The following is a 17627-nucleotide window of genomic DNA, read 5'->3' as shown; positions in this document are numbered from 1 at the left end:
TTTCGTCTATTGTTTGTCTCTCCCACTAGAATGTCAGCTCCATGAGATCAGACCCGTCTGCTTTGGTCACTGTCACATTCCCAGCGCCAGAAATGTACCTGTGTCATGTGTTGCATGGTTGAATGAGAATAAATCTAACTAGAAATAACCCACTATTTATGTTCTAAGAAGCATCTGGATGAATGAAGACATATTTTGGAGGTAGGATTTAGTGACTGATTGGATATGTGGGGTGAAGGTGCGGGGTGCTATCAAGGATTCCCTGATTTTTGCCAGGAGCACACGGGTGGGTGGAGGTGTCATTTATGGGGAAGAGGAAGACCAAAGAAGCTGATTTGTAGGGAAGGTCAGTTCAGTTTTGGACATCTAAAGCTTGAGATGCCTGTGGGACAACCAAGTGGAGAAGTTAAGCAGGCAGTTGGATATGTAGGTCTGGAGTGAGATAAATTTTTTTATTGTTTGAATCTTTTTTGAGCTAGGTTTTCTTTAATTGACTCTGAAGGCACCCTATTGACATCTCTGTGGTCAAGCATAACTGACTCTATGATAGACTTGCTAAAGTAAAATCTGACACTTCACAGTGATAGTGCCTTTCTCTTCTCTAAGTGAAAAGGGAGCTTCCTGACAACGAAGAATGATGATAATGTTCACTTTTTGCGCAATTGGTCACTTCACTTAAGATCACAAGCTAATTCTTCAACAAAAAGCTTAAATCCTACTGAAGGTGTTCTGCAAGTGAGTAAATGGCTGTTTAACATTGTTGCAGAAGAGTCTCAAGTATGTGTACCTTGCATAGGAAATGAATTCTCTCTGCTGTTTCTTCTGGACACTTTATTCTAGGTTGCTGAATGGAATGCATATTCCACTTAAAATTTTTTGAGCATAGATTTGCTTGCTCCATTTGTAGAGTGTATTTATTTATTTTTTATTTTTTGGCCGTGCCACACAGCTTTCAGGATCTCAGTTCTCTGACTAGGGGCTGAACCCAGGCCACGGCAGTGAAAGTCCGGAATCCTAATCACTAGGCTACCAGGGAACTCCTTGTACAGTGCATTTAGCAGATAAACTGTGACTTCTGGACTTAGGTGTGTACATCTTATCCTGGGTAAAAGTGATTCCAGTTTAAAATCTCAAATGAATTTTGCCTTTTATAAGTACTCTAGTTTTTTCTGCAGTTTTTGCTTCATAAATGCTAAATTCAATGAGGATCTAAAATTTCAGTGTTATCTGAATCACTGGGAACCTCCTGAAGCATGGAATTTCTGATGTCATGGACACTGAGAGGGGACACGACCTCCCTGCAGTGATTTGGGCCAGTCTAACATAGTGCCAATATACAATCTTCAGCCCCTTAAACAGTAAATTCTTACCTATGACTATGGAATACAAGTTTGGTTCTCCCTCTTAAGGAACTTCACACACCAGCAAGTGGTTTGAGGAAGTGTTTTTATGCCAGAGATGAAGTGGGATGGTGGGAAGAGACTTTTAAGTCCCTGGAAGCATACCTAGTTTGCCTGAAAGATCCTAAACCTAACAAGTTGTCATTCAATATTTCAACCAGCAATTAGTCTATTATGTGTGTGTATGTGTACGTGTGTGCATGAAGGAGGAAGGATACATAGAACACATTAACTTTACTCTCCAGGAACTCATGGTCTAGTAAAATTACATATTTAGAAAAACAGAAGTAAAGATAAAGACTGTGAGAATATATGATTAATTCTGCCTCAGGGAGTCTGGGAAGGCTTCACAGAGGTAGGAACATTTAATTGGGGTTTTGAAGGATGAATAGTTTACCAGGCAGATGAAGAACGTGAAAACAACTCGGGTTGAAGTTAAATGGGTTCTCAGAAGAATGTTGGGTGGATGTTGGAGCATAGGATGCAGAGATTTGGACCATAATATGCAGGGATATGAGTGATAAGGCATCATACATACTCACATAACACATAATAAAGGTGTTAGCTTTAAAATCATTCCTAGGTTTCCTGGAATTTTTAATATAAACTCCAAGAAAGTCCAGAAGTTACTGCGCTACTTGTGAATTAAAATAAACCTTTTGGGAAAGTCTATTACTAAGAGACAGGCATGTCTAAAGCTGTCTGAAAAGCAAAAGTGGCGGTGGTGGTGGTGGTGCTATGAGTTGGGAGATTGGGAGACATGTGTACACCAATATGTATAAAATGGATAACTAATAAGAACCTGCTGTATAAAAAAATAAATAAAAATTAAAAAAATTTTTTAAAAGCAAAAGAATTTTAAAAAATTTATTTATTTTTGGCTGCGTTGGGTCTTCATTGCTGCACGCGGACTTTCTCTAGTTGCAGGGAGCGAGGGTTACTCTGCTGCGGTGCGCGGGCTCCTCATTGCGGTGGCTTCTCTTGTGGAGCTTGGGCTCTAGGCGCACGGGCTTCAGTAGTTGTGGCACACGGGCTCAGTAGTTGTGGCACAGGGGCTTAGTTGGCTTCTCTTGTGGAGCATGGGCTCTAGGCGCACGGGCTTCAGTAGTTGTGGCACACGGGCTCAGTAGTTGTGGCACAGGGGCTTAGTTGGCTTCTCTTGTGGAGCATGGGCTCTAGGCGCACGGGCTTCAGTAGTTGTGGCACACGGGCTCAGTAGTTGTGGCACAGGGGCTTAGTTGCTCCGTGGCATGTGGGATCCTCCCGGAGCAGGGCTCGAACCCGTGTCCCCCGCATTGGCAGGCGATTCTTAACCACTGCGCCACCAGGGAAGTCCCAAAAGAATCATCTTTTGAAGACAGAAGAGATTCAACAGGCACCCCCTTCAGGTGAGTTTCTTCTTAGTTGTCTCTAAGTTGGAATATTTGGTTTGAGCACAATACCCACTTTCTTCTTGGCTACTATTCCTTTTTTTTTGGGGGGGGGCGTGCCATGCTGCATGAGAGACCTTAGTTCCCCCAACAGGGATCCAACCCCGAGCCCCCTGCAGTGGAAGGGTGGAGTCTTAACCACTGGACCACCAGGGAAGTCCCTTGGCTACTACTTTTGACAGGTGGAGACATACCTTAAGTCACTATCACTTGATCTGCGATACACATTCTTGGCCCTGCCTGTGTGTGACTTACGTAATACGTGAGTTCAGTAAGATTATATTTTTAAGACGTTTCCAGAATTTGATTTGTATTCTTGAGTTTTAATTATTCTGTCATGCAAATTCTGCTAACTTGACTAATTATAAAAAATTAAGTGTTCTTCCTTTGAGATTTTTGGATAGTGTTAATACAAATTCATCTAATTACATAGTGGAAAACAAATATTTAAACTCTGCAGAGTTCTTTTCGATATTTCACACTAGTCTTCGTTTCCCCAGTGCCTGGGCACACGCTAAACAGGCAAATAATCATTTGTTGACTAAAGAAGTACCTAAAAACTTGATTTTCTTCAAGATGTAATTGCAGGAAGCAGCAAATCCCAAAGCCCGAATAATCCAGTTTCCAGCCAAGGCGCTTGGGATTTCGAGTAGGTCTATTAAAGAACTTGACTGTTACCCTGCACAAAACCCCTAGCCGTGTTTAACAACAGAAAATTCCCCTAACCCACAACACAACAGAGAAACCTTGTAAAGAAGATTCGCAGCATTTAGATATTCTATTTAGTACAAGGGCTAAAAAACCATGAACTTAAGTGAACTCTTGGTTGATCTAACACCCTTCCTAACTCCTAGTATGTTCAAAGAATCATGGTAGGTTTCAGGATCCTCAAATACAGCAAGCAATGCAAAACAATCTCTGTTCCTTAAAATACGCAAGTTACCTGCTTCTTCTGACGAAAAATTTCAGGAGAAAAGCAGGGAAGCAGAAGTCTTACTTGGAAAGCAACTCTTAAAAGAAAAGCAGCCCTAATCGTCAACGGCCTCAACCTGCCCGCCAGGGGTTGGGAAGCGCGGCAGCTGCAGCCGGGGAAACCTCAATGTCACCCGGTCGCGGGCGACTACGGCGGCCGGAGGAGCTGCCGCAGTCTGTGCACGCGCGCGGCCAGCCGCGGCGCCTCGCTCAGGCTACCGCGAGCCAGGCGTCCCCCGGAGTCTGTGAGACAAGGCCGACACCTCAGGGTAGCCTCCCTTCTCGGGCTGGCACCACTAACCCGCGGGAAGCAGCCGGCTGTGCGCCTCCCCTCCCCCACTTCAAATCCGCAGGCGCACAGGGCACGGCCGCCTTCCGGGAGGTGCTACCACACCCCTGCCCGACGCCGCTGCTCCCGCCCGCTGCTGGCGGTGGGGGTGGGGATTGGGGTAAGCCGACCAGGAACCCTCGGAAAAGCTGCGGCGGACGAAGGGGCCCTTCTAGCCGCGCCTTCGAAACAGCGCTCCTTGTTCTCGATGGTCTCCGCGCGGCCGTCTTATAGAACGCCATTTCCGGTTCCCTTTAAAGGCCCCACGCTGTGCGGCGCAGCGCGTGCGAGGAAGGTATAAAAGGGAGCGAGAGGGCGGGACTGAGGAGGAAGGGGAAAAAAACTAGCGGTAGAGGGGGCGGGGGAGGTGCAAAGGGCGCGCTCGCGCGCCACGTGACCGGGACGCGCCGTTCTTCCGTCGGCCATTTTAGGTGGTCCGCGGCGGCGCCATTAAAGCGAGGAGGAGGCGAGAGCGGCCGCCGCTGCTTCTTATTCTTTTTTAGTGCGGCGGACGAGAGTGGGAGTGCGCGCCACGCGAGAGTGGGAGGCAAGGGGGGCAGGCCGGGGAGAGGCGCAGGAGCCTTTGCAGCCACGCGCGCCTTCTCTGTCTTGTTGTGTGCTTCGCGCGGTAGAGCGGGCGCGCGGCAGCGGCGGGGATTACTTTGCTGCTAGTTTCGATTCGCGGCAGCGGCGGGTGTAGTCTCGGCGGCGGCGGAGGCAGTAGCACTATGTCGGAGGAGCAGTTTGGCGGGGACGGGGCGGCGGCGGCAGCAACAGCGGCGGTAGGCGGCTCGGCGGGCGAACAGGAGGGAGCCATGGTGGCGGCGGCGCAGGGGGCAGCGGCGGCGGCGGGAAGCGGAGCCGGGACCGGGGGCGGAACCGCGGCCGGAGGCACCGAAGGAGGCAGCGCCGAGTCGGAGGGGGCGAAGATCGATGCCAGTAAGAACGAGGAGGATGAAGGGTGAGTAAGGGGCGGCCCGGGATAGTCAGGCCCAACTATCCCCCCTCCCCCTCCTTCTCCCCCGCCATTAGGCCTCGTTCCCGTTCTCCCCCCGTGCTCCAGGCTCCCGTGCAGCCTCTTTGCAGTGTTACCCCCTTCTTTACGCCGGGCTCCCCCGGGCTTTCATTTCCTTCTTCCCTTGCCTGCTAATCGCCCCCTCCCCCATCACACACGTTTCCACCTTTAGCCGTCACCATGCTGCTCCCCGGCCCGCCCTTCTTCCCTCCCTCGCCTTGGGTCTCCTCCCACCGACTTGGCCGCCAGGATTTTTTCCCGCCTGTCGAGGGGTACCTTTTTTCTTTTCCCGCTGTCTTCTCTCTCCCCAGTTTTCTAAAGTCCTGGGCATAAAAACGCAGTCAGACACAAAAAGCCTTTATGCCTGGATAACTAAGGTTTATTTGGTGCTTCTCACTGCAGCATCCCTAGACGATGCCATTCTTTGTAAGCACATGCTTCGGGGAACGCGTAGGTTGTCCAGCTCTGCTCCTCCCGTCTTGGCTTCAGGCCGAATGTTTTTCAGTATTTTGAGTAAGTTTCGCCTCAGCCTTTTCGTTTTTCTACTGTACACCATCGCACAACGGCTTGCTTGCATAGTCCCCACTTTCCAGTCTACGGAACCAACTGGGCCTGGTGAAATTCCCGGAATCGCCTGTTGGTTCGTTGGTTTTGCTCCAAGGGCTTTCCTTAAGTTCCTTGTCGGCGGAGCCTGCACTTGACTGGAGCTGTTCTACCTCCGGCTTGCTGACCGCCCTTCCCCCACCCCGCAGAGTTATTCTAACCGCGCACCTTTTTCGCGCCCTCAGCTATTGGGTTCCTCAACTGTTCCTACAGATAGTGTACTCTTACCTTAGTTTTTCTGTGCAATTTTCATTTTTTACAACCCACGCCGTGCCCAGAATCCTTTTTTTGGTCTCTTTTGATTTCTGCTTCCCGCTCTCACCCACTTGAGTTACAGGAGGCCCACCAGCCTTCTCTCATAAAATGAACAAATTCTGTAATGTGCTATGGCTTTTATTCTTTTTGCAGGTTTTTAAGTAGTAACTTGTTTCCTGCGATTGGAATACGTTGTATATGTTATTTAAAGCTGCATAAAATTTTTTAGAACGCAGCATTTGGGAGCCGGGAACAGAATATAGGAGTTAGCAGGAGGGACTAAATCAGGGGTTCTTGGTTGGGTTTTCTTCTTATTCCCGTTACTGATCGCTGATGTTGGGTTAACGCTTCCTTTACTTTTTGTAATTGGGGTGTGTGTGTGTGTAATTTTTTTCGCTGTAACAAGGAGAAAGGTGTTGGCTGGAAGGTAAAAGCAATAAAATGTCGCTTTAACTCAATATTGGAAAACATTCTCTTAATTAGGAAAAAGCACAAGCTTTGGAGGGGGGAGAGATAAGCCCTTTGGAATATAGGATTTAATATTCTCAGCCTAGGCAGACTCTTGTCGGGCTGTTTTGCTGATTGTGCTGGCTTTGGGAGAGTGGAGGTGGGATGGGAAACGAGCTTTTCTTAATTTATCTGGAATTATATATAGCATAGTTTAAGAAAGGGATATGTTAAATATTTGGAAACTTAAGCCTTTTAACGTTTTGGTTTTTTTCTGAATTCTGTTCTTTGGACAGAGGCACCCAAATGATTGTGTAACTTAGTGTTTGGGGCGGGCTTTCTGTTCTGATTTTTCAAGTCACAAAGCAGCTGCCTTTGTAGTTATCTACTGTTGAACCGAAGTGTAAATGAATTAAAGTTTTAACCCTAACAATGTCAAAAACTAAAACTAGAATTTTGATTGGTTGCTGTACCGGTTGTTAATTCCCTAGCCATTCAAACTCCTCCCCACGACACTCTGAAGCAGCGACGGCACAGCGGGAAGAATGGTAAAACTTTTAAATTTTATTTCTGTAATATAAAGGTTTCAATAGTCATAACATGTGGAGGCTGTGTATTGGTTAGTTGCCCATTGATCCCCAGGAAATTCTAGACTTTAGTACAGTAGGATATTTTGTACCTGGGATATAAAACCTTTTTAGGCATCATGTGTGATCTTTGGGCAAAATTGATGCCATTACATGGTTTTTGGTCTGTGGTAATGCATGTAATTGTGGTTTGGCCAATTAAAGCTTAATATAATTAGTAATGATATTTTTATATTTGGGCAAGAAAGTATTTAATTTTAAATTTGATTTGTTTTAAGACAAAAAAATTTTTCGTGTAATTCTAAGTTTAATGTTTTACCTGAAGGTTATCTGCTACAATAAAGTGTTGTGTGTTTAAAATGTATTGCATGTTATACTGAAATATTCTGGAAATGTCAGTAGTAAAACAATTTTTAAAGTAGTGATGTATATGCAAAAATGACTTTTTTAATCACCAACCATATTTGTAAATAGAACTTTAATAAGAATTGCACATGTACTATTAAAGGCGTGCTGATGTGGCTTTCCACTACGGCTTAAATCAGATTTTTAGATTTTCAGTGTGATTTGGTTGGAATGTTAATTACAGTTGGTTGGTTGACGTGTATTCACAATTGCATGACTTTTTGAAAGGCTGGTAGATTGAGTATTGTTCTTTTTATCCCTCCTCTTCCCCTAAATGTCAGTATTTCTGCCTTCAGGATTATGTTTGAGTTTTCCAGGAGTTTGTATCTACCACCACTGGAGTTTAGAGGGCCAGTAACTTGCAGATAGTTGACTTAACATCTGTACAAACAACATTCTAAGAGTCCAGTTGGGACAGTATTTACATTTTACAGGAGGTTATTATTTTCTTTAACTGAAATCTGTCCAGTTTTATATTGGAGATAAAGTGTGACATACAGAATAAAAGTTGTTTGGGTTTTTTTTCTTTTTTTTGGCCGCGCCACTCGGGATCTTCCCCGAGATCAGGGATTGAACCCGTGCCCCTGTATTGGGAGCGTGGAGTCTTAACCACTGGACTGCCAGGGAAGTCCCCAGAATAAAAGTTTTTTGATGGAAATTATTCTGTTTGGTCCTGTGATAGTTCAATTTCACTGCTAGGTAATAGTGGCAAACTAAATAAGAATAAATTATAACTGTACTTGACTTCATTACTCCATTACATATTTCAAATATGTAAGCAATTTTCAGTAATTTGAAAGGATCATAAACTTATGTTTAAAGGTCGTTGCTTTGACGCTTGCAGAAATTATATGTGGTCTGTTAGTTAATACTATAACTTCGCAAGTTTTTTGACCTCTTAGGAAAAATGGACAATTAAATATTTATAGTTAATGAACATTTTAGATTATGAGGTTTACTTTGAGTTTAATTTAACAAATATTTTCATTTTTAAAGTTTAATATTTGACCTTTAAAATAATGTACCCCCGCGTGCCACAACAAAAGTTCCCGCATGCCACAGCTAAGACCCGGCGCAGCCAAATAAATAAATAAATACTTTAAAAAAATTACTCTCTGGTCAGTTAGCCTCATCCTTTACACATATTCTTGTTTTTCTTTCTGAACAAAAAGCCCTCAAGACTTAATCTGTTTGGTGTCTGCACTTGCCACCCTGTCTGTTCTCTGTCTGCCAGTTTGAGGGAAATTGGGCAGAAGTTTCATAATAGTGGTGAGGGTAAGACTGGTTACTAGATATAAAATCTAATTTTAATTTCTTAAACACATTTCTTTGTGCGTATCTTTTTACAATTCTAACTTGAGACTGAAGTGAATTACAATTTCATTCTAAAACTATTTTAAAAATCAATTTGTTGCAGACTTAAGTGGTTTTTTTTTTTTTTAATACAAGAATAGCTATTTTGAGGAGGACATGCTTGTTACACCTCTAGTGGAGTAAAGTGTTTCCACAATTTACTATGGACCTTTTGAGTAATTATTCACTTCCATAGTAAAATGCCTTCCTGAGTTCACCTCATTATAATTTTTCATCCCTAGTTTTTACTTAAAAGCAGTTGCAGTGAGATTTCCCATTTTGGTGTGAACTCATTGTGTCCTCTATAGGGCTATGATCCTTTCAGTGTGTAGGTACTTTAAAATTAGTGTCTGGCAAAATATGCATGCTATGTATAGCAAGCTACCTGGAGATAGTTTTTACTTTCTCATGATTATTGGGGAACTGTAATGTAGTAGCTTGCAATTTTTCAAGGTAGGTACATTGACTTGCCTGCATTGGGTTAGGTCAGAAGCAGAATAATCCCGTTCATTTATGAGCCATAGTACAGCAATACTTTTCTAATAACAGGACTGTTGATCTAGTTCTGTAACCATTAGTGTATAAACTCAAGTGTGATTCTTCCTGTTTGAGGATTTTGTGAATTAATTGTGCTGTAGGTTGTCTCCTGTCTAAATTTTAAGAAATGGGTTTACCTCACTTTGTTGTTGTAAATATTTGAGATTATAATCTATACCCTAGTGCTTTTGGGGCATCTTGAACATTGTTTGCTTCGTAGAAGAGCAGTTACTTTTAGATAAAGCAGTCTTAGGCCAAATTTACGGACCTTTGATTCCTAAGTTGGATTTACTGTAAAGTTGAGACCCTGAGTACATGGGTCTGAATTTTAGCATTCTTGGGAATCTTTGACAAGTTTCCTGGGTTAATTTTAGTAATGGATGCCCCCAGATTTGAGATGATTTAAACACCTAAGGAAGAAGTACTAAATTCTTTTCATTTCAAATTCTTATTTATCATGAAGGATACTAAAAATCACCTGACCTTTTGGGTTTGGAATTGGAGAATATCATTGAAGTTTTTGAGTGCTGCTTTTTGAGATAAATACACTTGTGGCCCCTTCTATAAATTAAGTGTATACTTACTGTGTATTTTTTTTTTAAACATTGCTTGGGTATTGTCATCTGTAAGGGTGCACTTAATAATATAAGAAGGTTTTGAATCTGCTATTGTGTGTGATTCATGGCCAACATGGAGAATGATTAGTTTTAGCTTGAAAGCATTTAAAAAGTAATAGAATAATAACTTTTTCCCTATTCCAATTAAACCTGTGCACCTCGAGTGTGTGCAGATTCACAAATGGAGTGAAACAACTTTAGTTCTGCTTCAACGTTTTAGTAGATAGGGCACTGAACTGGATGCTGGAAGCGTGGGATCTGTTTCTGTTACTTCACTTCCAACAGTGTGGTCTCAGGTAATATAACATGTTCGTTACTTGGTTTGCTGATTTGTGTGTTGGAAACAATGCTCACCACAGGAAGATTGACTACATAGCCTGCTTTCATAGCTTGTGTGTATTTATCCTGTGCCTTAATAGTTGATACTGCCAGTGGTTTACTCCTGTGGAGTAAAGGTAAGCATGTTTTAGTTTTTGGAGTATTAAATATTGTACATTGGAGCTAGACATTTAAGACTGTTTGGGGGTGGAGTGGGGAGCCACGTATTATTACTAGCAGTGTTTGGCCAATAATCAAGGTGGTAGTTTTTAAGTATTGGGTCCTATTCTGTAAGCTCCTGCTTATCTAGACTTGAAACTACCATAAAGTCCAAACAGCCAGGAAACTCAACTCTAGTTTCCCTACCCCAAGTCTTGTGAGAAAGATAGATGAAAAACTATCAGCTAATATGCTCAAAAACTAACCAATAATGTCATGGAATGAATCTTACATAATTTCCCCCTTATATTATTAAAAAGTAATGTGATTTTAAAGCATTGCAAGATTCTGAAATTCCATCAAGAAAGGTAAAAACCATTTTCTGAGTTTAGTGTTGATATTTAAATTGGTTTCTAATTAAAAAAACTTTATAGAATTGTGAATGTGTAGTAATCTCAGTTAACCAGAACCTTAACCTCTAGGTTAAGGAAACCCCATTCCTTAACCTCTAGGTAGAGGAGAGTTTACCTTATAAAGCTGATTGAGAGTTTATTTTAAAAGTAAAAATACAAGATGTCATTCCTGCCTGGGAATGAAATGAAGAAAAGGGGAGATTTGGGGTTAAACTTTTGAAGTTTATTCAAAAACCGTCATGTTTAATTTATTAGCTGTTATGTTTCAACTCACTTATCTTTTTTAGTCATTTAAGTTCATTCAGAGTATGAAGAAATGAGATCTAATATATTACCTAGAGGAATTAATCTTTTTTATTGACTTAAGTTTGTCAAACTGTTTCCAAGAGTATTTTTATACAGATTCTAAAATGATAACCATGTGATACTATCTAGTTGCAAAAAAGTAAACCCTTCCCCATTTTAGGTTAACTACTGACTTAATTTTAAGCTAAATCTATATTTTATAAGGAAAATAAATACTCATTTCTTATCTATTGGTGAGATTTCACTATACTTAATGTCATTTTAGGATTGTAAAGGAATAATTTTAAGGATAAAATACCAGAAGTTTTATTTAAATAAGGATTAGTGGTATGCTTGAGTAACATTACTCTAAAAGGTGACGGTGATTGGCCAGTTATGTTGTGTACTTGAAATGGATATCAGATCGACATGCTGTTGTAGTTTTTAAACTGTCAGAATTTGTTATGAAACCACATATGGAAGGCCATGAGTTGTTAGGAAGTGTTTAAAAGCTACAGAATCCTTTTTTTCCCTTTCCAAAATTGGGAAAAAGTGTAATGATGTCTTTATCATTTACCTTGAATAGGGTAGTAGGGTCAAGTGTCTTTATATAAAAAATACTTACTGTTGAGTAGAGTGTTAAACCTAGAGACCTCAGTAGTAGTGAGAGTAAAGTTCTCAGATGGGAAAAAACAGTATTAGAGCAAGTTTCCACCAGCCAGCACTGCTCCATATATATTGCTGTTTCTATTTTGAAATTATTCCTTACTGAAGTTACTGGCATTTATATAGAGTACAGACAAGTCATCAGTGTGATTTTGGAACTACATTTTATTTAAGAGCTTAGAAAACCTAATTTCCAGTCTGTAGTTTTTACATGGGATATTTAAAATTTCTGGGTTAAGTCTTTAGCATTAAAACTAATCCTAGGATCCGTTTATATAAAACTCATCCTGGCCTTTTCCCTTTAATGTTGGAAACTTCATACAGCTCATGCAGATTAAAAAAAAATTTAAGCCATTGAGTAAGTGAAAAAACTGCTTTATTTAGATTGTGCTCTATCCCTACTAAATAGTAATTTATTTCTATTGAGCACTTGGGATGTGTCAGACCATGTTCTGTGCCATTTAAATCCTCACTGCAGATAGAGGTAAGCTTAGTTCTGGAGGAAGGATTTAAACCCCAAGCAGTTTGGCTTACTGCCTCTAAATGTACTTCCTCTCGAAGAGAATGTCCCACAAAGCAACCTAAATTCTCATTTGGAGAGTTATCTGCACTGAGTTGTATAACTTTGTGCCTGTCATTTAATATTATAGTATGGTATAATGTCAGTATCTATAAGGCAAGAATATTTCAATTGTTGAGTAGGTGTTTTAAGTTGAATACTATATTGCCTTTGGGGTACTAAATAACTTTACAGATAGGATTAAGAAATTAAACTTGATACTGTAGGTAAAGCCCTACACTTTAATTGGGATTATTGATTCACTTACAAGTAAGGATCAAATTTTAAGCTTGTATTGCAGTATTAGGGGCCCATTTCTGCTACTTGAGCAAGTCCTGTGCTGTAGTTTTAACTTGCGGTGCTCAGGATTTTTCTGAAGTTCCAGCTCTCCTTCATTGTAAAGTGTTTTGCACATCTCTGCAGGGGTGAAAGCAACTTGAAAGTCAGTCTTTGTGTTCAAGGCAGCAAAGGTAATCTGGACAGACACTAGGTATTGTGTTTTAAGCAAGATACAGTAATATAAAATATAGAAAGTTTAAATTGATACCATCTGATACATACCATCCTGTAATTTGAGGCAGAGCATGTCAGAATGCTGATGTTCTGGAGAGGCTAAAATAAGTCCCCATTTATCCAGAATTAAGATAACAGTCTTTTTATTTGTTACACATGTATATTTTGGTGTGTCTACTGAGTAAAAATGGGGTGAATTTATTTAATATGCTAGATTTAGTATTGGTACAGTATGTGTTCATTGTAGTATATCCACCTGTCTGGTTAGGTTATCAGTTGTGCAGCACCCTTCCTTATTAGAGCAGAAGAAAACGAGTGCTTTCGGGCTGCCAAAATGTAATGAATTTGTCTCAAAAAAGAGCTAGTTAGGCTCTTGCTCAGAGGCTGTTTACTTTTACTTTACCCCAAATTTGAAAAGTTTGAGTGCTGGCTAACTTCCTAAAAAATAGAAGGGGGAGAAGCATTTTAGAATAGCAGCTGCTGATTAATCTGGCAGAAATGAAAACTAGAACTTGTTAAAAGAGCTAAGAAATAAGATGGACTTAGTGTATTAATAAATAGTTCTCTAAGTTCTGAAGACCCTACGGGCATGCAGCATAGTGTGTTAGTGGTGACAGACTCAATGTTAAATCATGATTACTCTATTTGATTAGGAAGGCAGAAGAGTGTGTGTGATATGCCATAGGAAAAAAAAAATCATTCCAAGTAATTGAAGGCTAAAAACAATTGGGGAGAGAGATTAGGAAGGCAGGCAGTGCTTGAAGGAAGGTAGAATATTTGGCTTCTCATTCTCTAAAGGTGCTGGATAGCTGAAGTTTTACTACATATTTTGCTCTAATTTTTTGAGAAACAGTAATCATTCTACGGATGTATAAATTATAGTTGACTAGGACATTTAATATTCTGGATAAATGGGATTTGATTGTTTAAGAAGGATAGCCTCTTCGGTGACCTTTTTAAACTCTAAGGTAGACACATTTAACAACTTCTTTACTCAAGACTATTAAACGTGGAAAGTTTCTTTAGAGAACACTTACTGGGCCAGTTGATGAATTAGTATGCTTGTCTAGTATTTAAGAAAACTGACTCCCAATGTTGAGAAAAGGTTTGGGGTTTGTGAATTAAAGAACTTGCCTCATTCTTGATTTATTTCTTTGTAATTATTTTTTGTTAATTTTAAATTGAGGACACAACTCAATATAAATATTGCCTTGGTTAAATAACATCAAAACTAGTTCTGTCTCTGAGGAACAGACCGGACAGACACAGAATTTTCTTGCCTTTCAATTTTAGGTTTTTTTTAAAAAGACTTTTATTATTCTCTTCAGCTTGAAATAATTTCAGACTGTTAAATTATCGATGGAAAGTTTCTGTAATAATCACAGAAGTGGTAATTTAATAGTTAAATTTCAATTTAATTGAAGTTTCTATCTAGAACTTTCCATGAATAGCTGAGCAAGAGGTCATTACCTTGAAGTCCGTTTCTTTCTCATCCTTAAAAAGACAGCAGTGTTATCTTCACCTTGAAAGAGTAAATGTTGGTAATGTACTTTCATCTATGAAGGAAGTGCTCTGGATCTTTAGGTTAAAAATAAAGGTGCTTAAGGCAGTTTAACTTGGACTGGATATTATTTCACTGGATATGAAAGAAAATGTAATTGAGAAAATACCTCAACTTTTTTTCCCCATGGAATTGGCAGTAAACATTAATAATACCTGTACAACATTGTGGGTGTTTTGTTATGCTCATTTGACTATAAAATATAAAAAGAGTTAATAAAAGTTTCTTGAAGCATGGAAATTTTATTAGCAGAAGTCCTGAATGTAAAGCATATAAATAGCCCAGCTCTAGAATACAGGTACAAGTTGAAAACCTAACCTAAATGGGAAGCACACTATATGCCTAAAAATAAGCATATTTTTGTGCTAACTTTATTAGAAGTAAGAACAAGTCTGGTAAAATAGTAAGATCAGTAACACCTCAGTTAATCTGGCATCTTTAGGTTAAGCAGAAGCAAGATCTTATTCTAGGGATAGACTTTGTCCTCTTGTTGCAAGAATTGGCTTTAGTGGCGATATCCTAAAAAGCCCACAAGATGGAGATGTTCCCGCTTTCATTTCTTTTCAGAGCTGGAAGTTAGCACCACACCCCCATCGCCACCCCTCCCCCTGACCCACTGCAGTTGCAAAGATAGAAGTCATTGACCAAGCATGATTTTATTCCGATGGTGAAATTGATTTTTAGCCCTCACATAACAAATTCTGACAGTTTATCCTTAAAATAACAATCTCTAGTCCTGTCTCTTTAAAGGTTAGGAGGGAGGTATATGTTAGCTCTTTTGTGGGAGTGGGTAAAGGGGGCAGATGTAAAAGGGATCACAGAGCTGCCAGATCTGAGCTTTATGGCCTTTTGCTGTAATAAAAGTAAGATTTCACTTTAAATTTTTTTTGGGGGGGGGATGCATTTTTGGTTTTAAAGTGTCTTGGTGGTTTCCACTTACCACCTGTCACTTTTAGCGTTTTAAAGGTTTAAATATTTTATTGCTGGTTAACTGAGGTTCTACTGGAAATAAATCATCTAGGTTAATTAGTGGATTGTGCTTCAGTGGGTAATTTTTTTGTTCATTAAATTGCTTACGTGATTACTTTTGTCTTTATTAAGGATTCTTAGCACATCGAAAAACTTGGTTTACAGCTTAATTGTGAGACTTTCCCATTTTATGTGCTAAGAGTTTTGTTAATGAGAGAACAGTTAAGAAAGGAGCTTCAGCATAGACACATGCTAGTTACCGTGATTAATGGGGACCTCATAGCCTTTTTATAAGTTTAATAAAGATTTGGAAGAGAAATTTCAAGGTGAAATTCTGTTCTGCTATTACCAGTATTTAACTTGTAATTTAAGAAAGACAGTGTATACTATTTTTACTTTGGGGATACATTTCTCTTTTTGGCAAGTCAAAAGACTTAATCTGCTGCTTGCTTCCTATTTTGTAATTATGCAGGCGCAGTAGTGACAAACAAAACTTTCCATAACTGTAATAGGGTGTTCTTGATATGTGGTTATGTAGGAAGAGTGACATTTTAATACACTGCCCAGTAAATCGGTGCAGTTTGGGGGAAGGTATTATTGATGTGGATACTTAAGGCAAAATTTAAAAATTTTTTTTAGCATTTTAATATTGCTTTTTGTCTTTACAGGAAAATGTTTATAGGAGGCCTTAGCTGGGACACTACAAAGAAAGATCTGAAGGACTACTTCTCCAAATTTGGTGAAGTCGTAGACTGCACTCTGAAGTTAGATCCTATCACAGGGCGATCAAGGGGTTTTGGCTTTGTGCTATTTAAAGAATCGGAGAGTGTAGATAAGGTAGTGTGCCATGTGTTCTAATCAGTTAATAATATAAAATATGTGAATAGTTTGATACAATTAATTTGCCTATTTGTGATTTCCCCTTTTGCAGTCATACAAAGGAAGAGATAACAGCTCTTGCCAATACGTTTTATGAAGAGAGTCAGATTCAAGAATTTTTTACTGAAAACTTCCTGTGTGCCAGGCTCTACTGTATTAAAATTAATTTTAAAAACCTTAAAGATGCCTAATTAGAAGGATATGCTGTGATAAGTTCACAGAAATACAGATTTTGAAATTTGCTAGGCAAGAAACTTCTGACTGAATTATTTTACATTTTAGTCTTTAGGCTACAGGGAAGTAGCAATCATGCTTATATTGCTAATAGTTAAAGGCATGGTGGTTGTCTAGTAATTGATTAACTCCTCATTTTTACTGACCTTTTAGGTTTAAACATTGGTATATATTAGCTGATATCACATCACCACAATTGACAGTTTAATTGTGAGCTGGTCAACATATGCCTGGCATTAGCTATAGTTATTTAACTATAATTATTTTTAAGTAAGTTAATAATCTCTGAACTTTAGTTAAGATATACATCTTTCAAATGAAAAATTTCAATTTCCTTAGGTCATGGATCAGAAAGAACATAAATTGAATGGGAAGGTGATTGATCCTAAGAGGGCCAAAGCCATGAAAACAAAAGAGCCTGTTAAAAAAATTTTTGTTGGTGGCCTTTCTCCAGATACACCTGAAGAGAAAATAAGGGAGTACTTTGGTGGTTTTGGTGAGGTATGTGATAATATTTTGACCTAGTTTTTGTTAAAATTAGTGTGAATATAATTGTCACATTATAGGTTTTCACTGGGTTTTCCGAAGTTGTTTTGAAGTTTAGACAGATTATGGGATTTGTTTTGAAATAAGGACAGCATAAATACATTATTAGCAGGTCTTTGAAAGTTAGATGATTGCATTTTCTAGTTTATTGAACTATTGTATGCATAGCATCCTTGGGCATACCATACACAAAGATGAAGTAGACATTTTCTTATTGTGGAATTTACTGGATTAATAGAAAGCTATAAACAAGAGGAAGAAATTCAGGTTGGATTACCTGAGATGTAGAAGAAAATGGTTCAGTTGACAATAGGGAAGAAATAAACTAACAGTAGGGTGTAATGCCTTCTCAATTTAAGCACATGTATATGTGCAAATTTTATGAGACTAATTATAGACTCAGATTCCTTTTATGAATTAATGATTTAAAGCTAGGTTGAGAAATTTGTGGGTTTTGGACCCAGATACAGCCTGCAGACATCCTTGGTTTGATTCAAGCAGAACATATTGCATGTTTAGCTGTTAATATTTAGGAATTGAGATGTTTCCCACAAAAATCTGTATATTTAGCTTTTC

General features: G+C 39.5%; 1 protein-coding gene across 4 annotated transcripts in view; it reads left to right on the top strand.

Annotated features, from left to right (window-relative positions):
* The first annotated feature begins 4559 nt into the window (after positions 1-4559).
* The window catches only part of HNRNPD (heterogeneous nuclear ribonucleoprotein D), a 17004-nt gene continuing 3936 nt past the window's right edge, over positions 4560-17627 (top strand). The window contains exons 1-4 of one of the 4 annotated variants that reach the window (XM_060113781.1): positions 4560-5091; positions 6942-6998; positions 16061-16229; positions 16845-17006. In XM_060113781.1, the coding sequence (XP_059969764.1) occupies positions 4859-5091; positions 6942-6998; positions 16061-16229; positions 16845-17006 (621 nt within the window). In that variant the 5' untranslated portion in view covers positions 4560-4858. The remainder of the gene's footprint in view (positions 5092-6941; positions 6999-16060; positions 16230-16844; positions 17007-17627) is intronic. The other 3 variants (XM_060113795.1, XM_060113788.1, XM_060113804.1) reach the window with 3 other exon arrangements.

Source organism: Mesoplodon densirostris, chromosome 1 (assembly GCF_025265405.1).
Source record: "Mesoplodon densirostris isolate mMesDen1 chromosome 1, mMesDen1 primary haplotype, whole genome shotgun sequence".
In the NCBI taxonomy this organism is placed as follows: Eukaryota; Metazoa; Chordata; class Mammalia; order Artiodactyla; family Ziphiidae; genus Mesoplodon; species Mesoplodon densirostris.
This window is presented reverse-complemented; position numbering and strand designations above follow the sequence as displayed.